The sequence below is a fragment of the Sus scrofa genome, chromosome 8, assembly GCF_054392235.1.
Source record: "Sus scrofa isolate SSC_HxYL_T2T_F1_AM1 chromosome 8, Sscrofa_HxYL_maternal_Yorkshire_Landrace_v2.0, whole genome shotgun sequence".
Taxonomy (NCBI): Eukaryota; Metazoa; Chordata; class Mammalia; order Artiodactyla; family Suidae; genus Sus; species Sus scrofa.
This window is the reverse complement of record NC_139390.1, coordinates 141995746-142010246: the sequence shown is the minus strand read 5'-3', so window position 1 is coordinate 142010246 and position 14501 is coordinate 141995746. Positions and strand designations below refer to the sequence as shown.

Sequence of the window (14501 nt, the reverse complement as noted above, 5' to 3'; positions counted from 1 at the left end):
GCCCCGTCTGTGGGGTTCTGCAGTAGCCCAGGCAAGACACGGTCATGCCTTGGACCAGAGAGAGGCCGAGATGAGAGGCTGCAGATTCAAGACATACTTGAGCAGCAGAATTTGAAGAGAAGGGTGAAAGCACTGGCTGGTGGGTGACGAGGGAGACAGAAATCATGGAGGAAACCCAGACTTCTGGACGGGGGTGGACGCTGGGCGGGGAGTAGTCTGGGGGAGAGGCCAGAGCCACGACTGTGGCTTTAGGCATGTTGATGTGGGGTGTCTAAGAGACGTCCAGTGAGAGATGTACAGGCAGCTGGACTTGCAGCACATGAGACCAGTCATTTTATTTCTCCCACCAGGCTGATTTTCCACCACTCAGGGAGCCCAGGCAGTCTGGCGTGGTCTTTCTTCTCTCTCCAGCTTTGCTCAAGCGTCTTCCTCGCTTCTTCCTCGCCTATGCACATCTGTTCACCTTTTGAGGGTGTTTTGTTTGTTTTGTCTTTTGCCTTTTTAGGGCTGCACCTGCAGCACACGGAAGTTCCTGGACGAGGGGTTGAATCGGAGCTGCGGCTGCTGGCCTACAACACAGCCACAGCCACTCGGGACCCGAGCTGCGGCTGCAACCTGCACCACAGCTCATGGAAACACTGGATCCTTAACCCACTGAGCAAGGCCAGGGATCGAACCCGAGTCCTCATGGATACTAGTTGGGCTCATTAACCACTGAGCCATGACGGGAACTCCCACCTTGAGTTTTGAGCTCAAAATTTCCTTCTGTATTAGGCTTTATCCTAGTACCCTAACTCATATTCATATTTCTGCAGCCCTAAGAGTTAGTATGACGCTTTCGAGCAATGTGGGAGACTCCACACTGCCCTGTTTGAGTCTCTTCATCATCCATAAGTCTAGCCTGCTCTGTGGAACCACAGCCTCGTCATGACAAGGGCCAGTTCATACACACCACTTGTGTTCCTCGTAAACACGTGATGGTTTATGTGCCTTTAAACTCGAAAGGAATCAACCAGCAGATTTACACCAAAAACTACAGAAGAATAAATAGGAGACGATAAAGATAATCCAACGTGTCTGCCTTTTTGTGTGTGTCTTTTTAGGGCCACGCCTGCCGCATATGGAAGTTCCCAGGATAGGGATGGAATCAGAGCTGCAGCTACCGGCCTACACCACAGTCACACCAACGCCAGAATGGAGCCGCATCTGCAACCTACACCACAGCTCACAGCAGCACCAGATCCTTAACCCACTGAGCGAGGCCAGGGATTGAAACCCCATCCTCATGGATCCTAGCCGGGTTCGTGACCACTGAGCCACAATGGGAACTCCCATGCCTGCCTTCCAAAAGAGCCTTTTTTTTTTTTTTTTTTTTTGTCTTTTTGCCATTTTCTTGGTCCGCTCCCACAGCATATGGAGGTTCCCAGGCTAGGGGTCCAATCGGAGCTGCAGCCACCAGCCTATGCCAGAGCCACAGCAACGCGGGATCCGAGCCGCCTCTGCGACCTACACCACAGCTCACGGCAACGCCAGATTGTTAACCCACTGAACAAGGGCAGGGATCGAACCCGCAACCTCATGGTTCCTAGTTGGATTCGTTAACCACTGCGCCGCGACGGGAACTCCCAAAAGAGCTTTTAAAAGCAAGGCTGGAAATTTCCTCTGGCATATACAACTATACATTTTACTGTTAATTAAAATTGTTGACTCAGTGACTTCCGTAGCTATTGTACCTTGAGAGCTCACTAAAGCATGTAAAACAGCATCCTTGAAACACTCCTGTGACAAGAGCTCAGGTCAGCGTTAACAGGAAGTAGGACAGGATGATGTGCAAAGCCTGCCTGAATGTTCATAAACAAGAACCAGAGATGAAAAACAGCGCAGGATCACAGGGGGTGGGCTGGGGGGTGGGGGGCAGTAACGGAAGCAGGGGATCTGACAGATCCAGCTTTATTTAGCATCTTCATTGGTGACTGGGAACAGGCACACACGTTTAATAATATTTTTGGCTGGTGCCAAATTAGGAGGTGGCGCAGATACAACTGAGGACAGAGAAGTAACACAAACGGATCCAAAGAGGTTAGACATATGACTAGGAAGGATCAGAGTGAGACTGGGTTTAGGAAAAATGCGCATGAAGGCAGCTGGGAGAGAAATCTCCCAACAATGCAGAATAACCAGTGGGTTGGGAAACAGAAAAGCAACAGCAAGAGGGCAGTGGAATAAAGACTAAGCAGCGACAACAGTGACAGCATGGTAGCTCAGCCCAGATGGTTGGTGGCAGGTATCAGAAGAAACAGCTTGTCAAGGAGTTGCCTTGTCACGCAGTCTCCTTCAACACCCCTAAACATTTTGGGAGACAGTGTGGGGAAAATAAGCTAACAAAATAAGCACGGACATTGGGCCCTTAGCTCTTCCAGTTGTTAGAAAAGGGATTCAATTTAGCTTGTAAGATCCCACAGCTCCAAGCTTCTGTGGTTTCAGGAGAGACTGGCTGGGCGGCGGGGGCGGGGGGTGGGGGAAGGGTTAAGGAGATGCCCTGTCTGGGGCCTCTAAACATCCTCTCTGTGAAAAGAAGACAGAAAGAACCACTTCCAAAGTGTGTTTCCCAAAAGATTCCAAATTGACAGGACTGCAATGGGGATTTCATCTGGAACAACAGTGTCTTTCAATATAGGTGTGGTGCCCCATTAACAAGTAAAAAGCTGGTAGCTGTTCGTTTTGCAAAAAATACCCTTGACCTTAACTAGCATTTCTTTAAACAAAAACTCTCTGTATGCCTTCAAGTAGATCGGGGTTTGTTTCCAAAATGTAACCACCCGAAATGCTCGGGGATACCTCGGTTGTTCAGAAAGGCTAAGACCTGAACAGACGTCGGGAGGGTAACGCGAGAGACAGACCAGCCCTACTGCTTGATGCGTCCACGTACAGAACTACCCTCTTCGCAGGCCACCTCAGGCTGGCACTTTTTTGTCCCCTGAGGTGATGTCACTCAGTCACCTGCTTTCACTGACCTGGACGGGCTACAAAGAAGACAGCGAGGCCCCTTCACGGAGGTGGAGCCGTCGTAATCTCTACCTTAGAAGGTATGTTTTTGTTGGTGGGAAGCGTAGTTAATCCTACCCAGCAGCCGGGAAGGACAATGCAGGCCTCCCCCAGCAGCCCCAGGAGGGTTGCTTCTCTCGCGCGCGCCTCCCGCCTCCACCCCAACACCTGTGGGAGGACCCCGCCAACACCGATGGAGTCGCAGAGACGCGTGCATGTACCAACGCCTTGATGGGTCCCAAAGTCACCATCCCCGCGGGCTCGGAGACAGCTAGGCCATCTGTCCTTTCTACTGGACTCCAAACATGCCGGGGGAGGAGGGGGACAAGACACTGCGGCAGCGGATGAAGTGAGGCAGCGTGCAGGTCGCTTCCTTAACCGCATCAGGAAGGCTTCTCAGGGCCTCGGGGTTGGGACCACACCCGCGGCTGCCTGTTGGCACAGCAAGAGGGGACCAGCAACATCCAGCCGTCTCGACGGGAGGAAGGGAGCCTGCTTCTGCCGTGTGGAAGCAGCGCTGTGCATCCGAAGCGCAGGCCGGTGGCTCGTGGAGCAGAAGACCTGAAACTGACTCTGCACTGAGAGTCAGCATCTGCTCAGAGCCACACCTGTTTCAGGATGCTGAGCCTGCAGCATGTGTTCCAGGGTTGCCTTCTTCTTCTAACCAACGGCCACTCCATTCTCCGCCAACCTCTCAAGCTGTCCCAGAGAGCTCCGCCTTGCCTCAAAGGCAGCCTCCCTCCTGGAGGGCACTCCGCACAGAGAGCCAGCCTTGGGGGTGGGTCCACGATCCTGAATCTGGTACATCTCCAGGGTCGCGTGATGAGGTCTGAGGCTTCCCTGTGCCACTGAAACACATAAGGCAGGTCACTCCCCTGCCTGAAAGCTCGCAGTGCCTTCCCATGGCTTTGAGAGGAACGTCCAAACTCCTTGCATGCCCGACAGAGCCTGCTCGGTGTGGCCCCGGTCCCCTCCCTGGCCTCTCCTATCGCCGTCTTCTCTCTCCCTCACTCACGTGGACCAGCTACCTGCGGCATCTTGGTCTTTCTTGAATGCACCACACTTGTTCCCACTTTTGGCTTCTCCTTCTGTCTGGAATGTTCTTTCCCTACCTGTTCCCTCCCTCAGGTCTCAGCTCTAATGTCACCTCCTCTGTGACATCGTCCCTTGCCACTCTCTAAAGAAGCCACCCCCCCGGCATTCTTTGTCAGATCACCACGTCTTAATGCTTCATCTCCTTCTCTCTCTCGAAATAAACGTGTTTATTCATTTGCTCATTCACTTGGTCGCTCTGCCGCTGGAGCACACACGCTAATGAGGGAAGAACCCTTGTCCAGCTCGTTCCGCGGTACCGGGAACGATGCTCAGCATCTGTATTTGCCAAATGAAAGGATAAGGATACACTTTGATCCTGGGAGAGGCATTAGAGCATCACAGTGAGAGGGTGACCTCTGGAGTCAGGCCACCTGTATGTGAATCCCCCTCCTGTCCCTTAACTCTGTATGTCCTTGGACAGGTTACACAGCCTCCTTCTTTCCCTTTCTCACCATCAAAAAAGGGAAACAGTATCTCCTCAGTAGGACTAATGTCAGGTGACGAAAATACTTCATGAAGTGCAGGCACATGGTTCGTGCTCAATAATCGTTGTTGTGTTTTTACATACCTGCCAAAGCTCACGGCCCATGATCCGTGATTCACTTGACTTATTTACAAATCACCCTGTAACTTCCACTTTCTGGTCTGACATGTAAAGAGCTTGGAAGTTGTTGCTCCCATCTTTGCAGAAAGAAAAAACGCCATGTAAACTAAAGATCAAAAAGTCTTCCTAGATCCACCAGAGAATGGAGGTCACGGGGCAAAGCGCTGCCCCCAGACCAGAGAGGCAGGCAGTTCCAGAGAAGCACAACCTAGCAGGAGCAGGAGGAAAAGCCTGCAGCTGGCATCAGGATGGGCAGGAACACTCTAAGCTGTTATAAATGTATTCCTGGAGGCTTAATGTGGATGCGCCTGAGAGTTAAAACCTCCTACGGGGCCAGCCTAGGTGCCCCCACGCTTTCATGAATGTTACCTCCAGGAGCCCTACCATGTTCTCACTATGCACAGCCGAGAAAAACACCTGTGCTCTTCCAGCGGGACAGGGAGACAAATAACCCCTTTGAAACATAAGCCGAGCTCTCCGTTCCCCTTAGCAAGATCTGCCTTCTAGAGAGATGACGTTACCGGAGCTTAATCAGCTGGGGTTTTAGCAAAGCCTGATGAACCTGAGGGGAAGGAAATACTCAAAGCCCCCTCGACAAAAGACTGAGACCTGATCACAGGACCCAGGATGCTTCTCATCTCGACGTCAGCAGAGGTGCTGTTACTGCTGCACGGTGACAGGGGATTCAACGGAGAGAAACAGACGCCTAAACTCCTGGTTAAGAAGTCCCCAGGATGGAGTTCCCGTTGTGGCGTAGTGGTTAACAAACCCGACTAGGAACCATGAGGTTGCGGGTTCGGTCCCTGGCCTTGCCCAGTGGGTTGGGGATGTAGGCAGCAGACACGGCTCGGATCCCGTGTTGCTGTGGCTCTGGTGCAGGAGCTACAGCTCCAATTAGACCCCTAGCCTGGGAACCTCCATATACCGCAGGAACTGCCCTAGGAAAGGCAAAAAAATAAATAAACTAAAATAAATAAAAATAGCCTGAAAAAAAAAAAAGAAGAAATCCCTAGGAAAACCCAGAGGTGAGAGGGGAGGGACAAACATAAGGCCACTAGAGGAAACTAGCCTTGACACCACAGCTGCAGCGCAGTAAGCAGCCTACTTCCTAGCCAGATAAACATAAAACCTCACGCTCAGAGTTCCTGCTGTGGTGCAGCAGGTTAAGGATGTAGCGCTGTCTTGGCAGCAGTGTGGATTCAATCCCTGGCCCGGCAAAGTGGGTTAAGGATCCAGCATTGCCACAGCTGTGGCATAGGATGCCGTTGTGGCTCAGATGGGATCCTTGGCCCAGGAACTTCCATCTACCACAGATGTGGCTGAAAAAGAAAACAAACCCCAGACCTCATACTATTGCCCTATTTCCTCACTTCCTGTTACCCAGTACATGATGTCCAGCTTCGAACAAAAAAATTACAAAATATGCTAAAAGGCAACAACAAAAAATAAAAATAAAAGAAAAAGCCAGCATCAGAACCACACTCACACCCGACAGAGATGCTAGCGTTATTGGAGTGGTAATTTAAAGCAATTATGATTGATATGTTAAGGGCTATAGTAGCAAAAGGGGACAACGTGCAAAAACAAAGGGGTAATGTAAGCAAAGAGGTGGAGACTCTTAACTAATAACAAAAAGAAATGCTAGAAGGCAGACAAATGGAAACAAAGAATGCCTCTGATGGGTTCCTGGATGGAATGGACATGGCCGAGGAAAACATCATTGAACCTGAAGATGTACCAATAGCAACTGGCGTTGCCACGAGCTGTGGTGTAGGTGGCAGACACGGCTAGGATCTGATGTTGCTGTAGCTCCGACTGGACCCCTAGCCTGGGAACCTCCATATGCTGCAGGTGTGGCCCTAAAAAAAAGCCTCAAGCGGACATCTAAGGGAAACTGAGTCAATGACTCTGCATTGTCAGGGGTGTGGGTGAAAACCCTAGACCAGCAGATCACAGCAGCATTTTACTCTCCCAGGTGGTCCTCCTCCTAGGGTTAAGTGGTCTGCGTCAACGGCGTTCAATCCCTCTGACAGTCACACACGGGATGGAAGCTGGCCCTATGCCGATCCCACAACCCTGTCCCCGAGGTCTAAGCGACTTTGTTATAAAACCCCAGACCCCTAAGGATGGACATGTCCACTGGGAAACTGTGGAATTCTAATATCCCATCAGATGGACGCCTCCATGAAGATAAGGATTCTGTCTGCAAATCATTACCCGCACTGCGCCTAGTTCAGTGCTTGCCACATGGTAAGTGCTCAATGCGTATTTGTGGAAATTAATGGAAAAAACCCACCACAAATGTGGGCCCGGAAGAAACATATGCGTCGTTCAAATTTGAGGATTTCTAAAAGTACTTTATCAAACTATTAATTGACTTAAACAATCACTGAGTATTTTCTACATGCCAGGCACCAAGAGAGACATGAATGAGACAGCGTGTCAATTCCCAAGAAGAAAAGAGATACTCACAAGTGCTACCATAAGCAAGGCACTTATTATTCATTACTTTAGGCTCCCAATAGCTGTGTCAGTAAAGAGTACGACCACCACCGCCCCCTCCTGCAGACAAAGGAACAGACACTTGCACAAAAGTCTCCATCCAGCAAAGAGTTTATTCCAGGACCTGAGTATTTCCTTCTACAATATCCTTTCTCCCCAAAGAAAACTTAAAAATCACAGGGTGGTGCTCTGTTATGTGATGTTTTGTTGAGAAAACTTGAGTTCTCAAAATCTGAGTTATAAACGAAGAGTTTAATTTGAAAAAGAGGTTTAGGCTCCAAGTTCAAGTTATTTATGTTGGAAAAATTCCAGTGATAGAGGTGCTTTATAACTACATGAGGGTGTAATTGAAAGCTAAAAATAATAAATTGCTTGAACAAAATAAATGAAAATTACTGAGTTAAGTCCTAAGTAGATCTAAGACCTAAACCAATGAGTTTCTAAATTATCATTATCTTAACGCATTGTTATGATGAACAAAGAGCAACACTGAACTAAGACGGGTGACATCAAAACAAAGTGCAGCACGGATCCCATTGCCGACGTGAGCAAAGACCGGGAAACCAGAGGCGCCAAGGGCTCCTTTGTGCAAACGGCATCTTCCCAGGACCCTGGGCTTATTCCTGCTATGTCTGAATTTATTCACAACATGAATTGTGATCCCTAAGTGACCCATTGTGCTAGATCCTATTTGCTTGATGAAGGTTCCAACTGGAGGGAAGCCTGAAATAGGGAAAAGAACTCTTCGAGCCAAGAGCGACTTAGAGAAGTGCCCAGGGTCAGGCTGCCTTGTGGAGATGAGCGGCCCATGGCAGAGGGGGCCACGTGACCTGCACATCTGAGGGTCCCAGAGAGGCTCCTAGATCGCCTGTTTCCCAGGACCCCAAAGCACTTTGGGGAATCGCCATTTTTTTCCCAGTGGGTGAAAATACACAGGACCTGGAATCATCTGCCCTCGTTCACAGGCAGAAATTTTGAAAACAAGTTGTTCTCGCCCATCCTGCCTGGATCAGAGGAGGAAAACAGATTCATGATTAGCCCAAAATTCCAGCAGCTCAGAAAGTGCCCAGGGTGGTGAGACATGGTCTAGGACGAGCCTACGCCTCAAGGATGTGATCCAATCTTAGTGCAGTCGTGACCCCTCTGACATTTTTATCATGATTTCATAACAACTCCGGAAGTGAAGACATATCCCTATGGGTACAGATAACGACACTGGAGATGCCTGAGTGAGTCACAGCTCAAAACCATCAGAATGAGACCTAAATCTGGAGTCTTCCGACTCCACAACGAATAGACTCTCCACCACCAACTTAAAGGGTGACCTCAGGAATACCGTGTTGCAGGAGCAAAGGCTTTGGTGCCAGAGCTGCATTTGCCCATCTGGATGTACTATTTTTTAGCCATAACATTAGGTAAGTTCCTCCCTCTATAAAAGGGGACAAGCGTAACACCAGCTCGTGGGGTTACTGTCAGGGTCAAAGGCAACACGCAGGTAGCATGTGCTCAGCAGAGAACGTGGCCCCCATCGGAGCTGGACAAATGTGGAGGGTTTCAGGTCGTGTTTCGGGCATGGACCCCGGAGGGCGGAAGATCCCTTGTTCTTCCATAGTTCAGCAGGCCTCGGAGCTCAAAGCCCCCCACTCCCGAACATTTCACAGTATCCAAAGCTACAAGGAGGTAAAAACTTGGGCTAGGCAGGGAGTGCCTGGGCTGAGAAGGGGTGTGGAGGAGGGCCAGGCCCCGGGGGGCACGGCCGCCGCCCACACTGCCATCTGCGCTGGGTCCCTCAGGCCGAGAGGACCCTCCATCCCCACCTGGAAAGCCATGGAGTTGGCGACAGCCAGAAATATCCTCAGAGGCAGCTTGGCCTTGTAGGACCTGTGGCTCCACAAGCGATGGGCGCCCGCTGTCACACCCAGAGCGGTCAGGAGGAAGCAGAAGTAGGCTGCAAGACACAAGCAGGGAGAAGGTCAGCAGATGCCAGTGCTTGGGGGCCTCCCCGGCTCCCTCCTCTCCTGAATAGGGCACCCGCGTGAAACGGTGCCGGGGAAGAAGCTGCAATGTGAAGAATCACTGCCTGGGGACATGCAGCCTTTTTACTGACCTGGCACTGCCAGTGCCAGGCGGGAAGTGGAGAGAACTTTCCTCGAGCAACCTTGACCTTGGAACATCATTTTTTCTATATCCCACACACCTCTTTGCGACTGTTTCCTGCCAGTCTTGATGCAAAGGCACAACCACCTTAGTGCGCATTTGTGAGTCTTACTCCTCCACTCTCTGTGGCGCTGTTTCCTCTCTGTGCTGCTTCTTCACTGGCAGCCATGCCAGGGTGAGTCCCATGAAGAGCAGACTTTTTTTTTTAGCTGTGCCCATAGCATGCAGAAGTTCCCAGGCCAGGGATCGAACCTGAGCCACTCTAGTGACAACCCTGAGCCACCAGGGAACTCCTGAAGAGCGTACTTGTAAATGGCAGTGCCCACTATCAGGGCTCCATTGACTTTGGTTTGAAGGCACTCAGGCCAGACCTAACAGCAATGAAGTCCAGCCCAGAGCCAGTGAGAATGAGGATAAAACTGACCTCAAGGACAGCTGAGACCTGTCTTCTGGAGCTCCTCACTTACACTGGCACAAGGACCTGGGCTGCTAAAGATGGCCACATGGGGAATTTTCAACAAGCCAGCCTAGAATGGAGCTTATTATCTGCCACACTTTTAAACACAGTATCTCTAATCCTCATTACATGTGCTAGTGTCTCATTTTACAGTTAAGGAACTGGATCTCTGCAAGTTAAACCTTGCAGCCTAGATCTAAAGCCTCTGCCCAGAGACCCCGTGCTGCCCAGGTGGTGGTTTTGGTTTGCTCTTTGGATAGAGACTTGGGAAAGGTTGTGAGTGTGTGGTGGCGAGGGGACCACGCGGGACCAAAAACGCCATCATTCCTAAGATTATTACAACTCCTCCGGTGGTTTTCAGGCAATACGCCCACGCAATGCTCAATGTCTTACATTGTCTTATTCAATTATCTCTTAAAACACATCAGGAGTTTCCACCACGGCGCGATGGGATCGGCAGTGTCTCTGCAGCGTCAGGATCCGCGCCCAGCACAGCGGCTTAAAGGACTGGGCATTACTGCAGCTGTGGCTTAGGTCACAACCGTGGCTCAGATCTGATCCCTGGCCTGGGAACTCCACGTGCCACAGGGCAGCCAAAAAAGAAAAAAATAATAAAATAACAAATAAATAAAAACAAAATTTAAAAAATAATGAAGCACATCAAACAACCCCCGTAGGGGTTGTATTCTTATTATCCCCATTTTACAGTTGAGAAAACTAAGGCTGAAAGGCGTCAACTAATTTCCCAGTGTCACCAAGTCTGGGAGTCTCTTTGCTAAACGTCAAACCCAAGTCTGCCGAACCGAGAACCGAGCTCCTGCCCTCCACACTCCCCTCTGCCTCTGGGGGACGTCAGACGAGTTTTACCTTCACCTCGCTACACCTCGCATCCTTCAAACTGGATCCCGACCGACGTTTAAACGTGAGCTGCTTCCGTCCTTGCGGGGAGAGCCCTAAGCCGGGCTGTAGGCAGGCAGGATCGGGCGGCTAATCCTGCGCGAGTGCTCCTGACACTCAGCGCACAGAGGGCCCGCCCTCAGGAAGCGCCGAAGGCCAAGCGCCCAGCTGCGAGTACATTCCCGGGCGGCTGCGAGCAGCACCCAGGCCCTTTGTGGCACCCTTTAGAGGAATTCCTCGGGTAGCTTCCGTGCCAATACACGCAGCGGAAAGGGACACAATGCGACATCCTCCAAAGTCGAGTGTGACAGGTCTTGATCTCAATCCACATTTATATGGGTTGAAAAACAAGACTCACCCGTGGCACTAAGACTAATGAGTCTGAGTCCATGTGGTTTTCACCAACTTGACAAATCACTCCTTACTTGAAAGGTTAAAGGCAAAAACAGCAATCTGCCCATAAATCACAGAAAGTAGAAGTAAATAAAAAGCTCTGACTCTTTTGTTATTGTAATTTAACCTTGGTCATGAGTGCATGAAATGGACAACTTTTTTCCATGTCACCCCTGGCCTTCATGTCTCTGCCAATAAATTTTTTCCAAGTGTCAAGTGGTTCGGGAACAAGTGAAATCTATAACGGAAAAGCTCAATGTGACTCTATTTCGCCAGTGGACTGAGACGCTGGCTCTTGGGTGCAACATGATGAATTCCCAGACTCCATGAAATACATCGGCCAAAAAGGAATTCCTCCGATCCATGGTTCTCGGGGGGACCTTACCACAGACTGACATTGTCTTATCCTTTTTAGCATCTTCAGTATTTCAGGGGTCATTACATGGTTGGTCTGTCCATGCCTGGACCACTGACCATGGGCTGGAGTCAGAAACTGTACTGGGCTCTACAGACCAGTGGAACAGAAGAGAGAGCCCAGCAATAAACCCAGACACCCACGGTCAATTTATCTTCAACAAAGGAAGAAAGAATATAAAATGGGAAAAAAACCCACAAAATTAGTGTCTTCAGCGAGTGGTGCTGGAAAACCTGGACAGCTGCATGTAAACCCATGGGACTAAAACACACCCTCACATCAGGCACAATAAACTCAATATGGCTTAAAGACTAAATGTAAGACACGACACCATGAAACTCCTAGGAGAGAACACAGGCAAAACATTTTCTGACATCAACCGTACAAAGGATTCCTTAGGTCAGTCTTCCAAGGCAACAGAAATAAAAACAAAAATAAACAAATGGGACGTCATCAAACCCACAAGCTTTTGCACAGCAAAGAAAACCATAAAAAATGAAAAGACAACTTATGGAATGGGAGAAAATATTTGCAAATGATGCAACCGACAAGGGCTTAATCTCCAAAATATACAAATAACTCAAACAACTCAACAGCAAAAAACCAAATAACTCACTTGAAAAATGGGCAGAAGACCTAAAGAGACATTTCTCCAAAGATATATGGATGGCCAACAGGCACATGAAAAAATGCTCAACATCACTAATTATTATTAGAGAAATGTAAAGCAAAACTACAATGAGTTGCCACCTCACACTGGTCAGAATGGCTATGAGACTACAAATAACAAAAGCTGGGGAGGATGTGGAGAAGAGAGAACCCTCCTACACTGTTGGGAATGTCAACTGGTGCAACCACTATCGAAAACAGTGTGGAGGTTCCTCAGAAAACTATACATAGAACTACCATGGGATCCAGCAATCCCACTCCTGGGCATTTATCCAGACAAAACTTTCGTTGAGAAAGATACATGCACTCCTATATTTTCTGCAGCACTATTCGCAATAGCCAAGACATGGAAACAACCTAAATGTCCACTGACAGATGAATGGATTAAGAAGATGTGGTACATATACACAATGGAATACTACTCAGCCATAAAAAAAGAACAAAATGATGCCATTTGCAGCAACATGGATGGAACTAGAAATTCTCATACTAAGTGAAGTAAGTCAGAAAGAGAAAGACAAACACCATATGATATCACTTATTTGTGGAATCTAAACTATGGCACAGATGAAACTATCTACAAAACAGAAATAGTTTCACAGACATGGAGAGCAGACTTGTGGTTGTCAAAGAGGAGGGGGAGGGAGTGGGATGGGCTGGGAGTTTGGGGTTCATAGATGCAAACTATGACATTTAGAATGGATAAGCAATGAGGTCCTGCTGTAGAGCACAGGGAACTCTATACCATCACTCATGATGGAGCATGACGGAGGATAATGTGAGAAGATTGTGTAATATACGTATGACTGGGTCACTTCGCTCTACAGCAGAAACTAACAGAATATTGTAAATCAGCTATAATTTTTAAAATTAAAAAAAAAAAAAACCTGTACCGGGCAGTAGTGGCTATTGGCTTTTCATGTCTTTCTGTTGGCAACAGGAATGTGGCCATGTGACCCAGGCTTGGCCGAGCATTGTACTCCATCTTCATTGTCCTGAGAATAAACAGCTGACTCAATCTTTCTCTTTTCTGGCTCAAAATCTAAAGGTCACGTACCAATGCGCGATTGTCAATAGTAAAGAACGAGGCCCCGAAAGTGAGACGGGGGACGAGGGACACGTCCACAAGAGCGCGCGGGACAGCTGCCGGCAGTGGGCCACTGGCTGCAAGCCCTGGAGGTCTCAAGTTCTTCTTGGATCCTGTGGGCCTCCGCCGTATATCAGCCAGTGATACGAGCCAACAAATCTTTTCCTACTTAAGCTAGTGGGCGTGGGACTTCTGATGCGAAAATTCTGCAGAACCTCCAGGAAAGAAAGCAACCTTCTGGTCGCAGTCCAAAGGCAGATAAACGGCAGAAACCCTGGGCTATTGGATGTGAGGCTTTATGGACGTTACGGTAACAGGAAGTGCTCTTCCTATTTTGACAGGGCTCATCTGAGAGGCCTCTGACCTCTCTTCTGTGAAGTTTGTGGAAATTAATATTCCAACAAATTTTGATGAATGCTAGTAGCTAGCTGGCTCCAAGGTAAAGTGTGCCTTGGACAGAGAATTGATAACTTCAGGGGAAAAAAGGAGTAATGAGCAGCATCAATAGCTTTACCAAGTAACTCATACCTCATAGTGAAAGATGCTAAAGCAACAGCAACCAGAATCACAAAATTACAGAGCAAGTTGGCCTGCATGCAAACAAGAGTCACCAATTCTGGTTAGCTACAGCCAAAAAGAAATCTATTAAAAAGATATCAAGCAGCCACCACAACTCCTGGGGAAGGCTGCAGGACAGGGTTTTGGTATGCAGCCTCCAAGACGGCCTCATCTTCGTACTCATGGCCTCGTGTAGTCTCTTCCCTTTTAGTAACTCGCTTCTAAACCAAAAAAAATAGCAATGTGGGGGGAAGGGCAGTTCCACGATTAGGTTACAAAGATATGCCTTCTGGTTTGCTAGCAGAGTTTCTCTTGCTTTTGGTTTGGGAAATAAGCTGCCAAGCTGAAGGCCCAGGTGGCAAGGAACTCAGCATAGCCTACAGCCAACAGTCAGTGGGAAACGAGGCCCTCAGTTCAACAGTCCTCAAGGAGCCGAGTCCTGCCAACACCAATGTAAGGGAGCTGGGGAGATCGTTCCCCAGGCGAGCCTTCAGCTGAGACCCTAGCTCTGGCCAGTACATGGCTGCCCCACGAGAAATCCTGGAGCAGAAAACTCAGCTCGGCTGTACCTGGATTCCCACTCCATAAAATCAGTGAGAAAATGAATGTACATTGTTTTAAA

The 14501-nt window shown here is 49.0% G+C and overlaps 1 protein-coding gene and 1 non-coding gene across 3 annotated transcripts in view; one reads left to right on the top strand and one right to left on the bottom strand.

Moving 5' to 3' along the window:
• Positions 1–14501, bottom strand: part of SCD5 (stearoyl-CoA desaturase 5) — a 126673-nt gene that overhangs the window by 49642 nt on the left and 62530 nt on the right. Inside the window, exons 1-2 of one of the 2 annotated variants that reach the window (XM_084970623.1) lie at positions 10728–11140; positions 9064–9194 (exon numbers count right to left, since the gene is read on the bottom strand). In XM_084970623.1, coding sequence (XP_084826749.1) covers positions 9064–9075 — 12 coding nt within the window. In that variant the 5' untranslated portion in view covers positions 9076–9194; positions 10728–11140. 2 annotated transcript variants of the gene reach the window in all.
• On the top strand, positions 8181–8278 carry MIR9846 (microRNA mir-9846). The gene has a single exon (NR_128539.1). It is a non-coding gene; the product is annotated as a microRNA mir-9846 (primary transcript).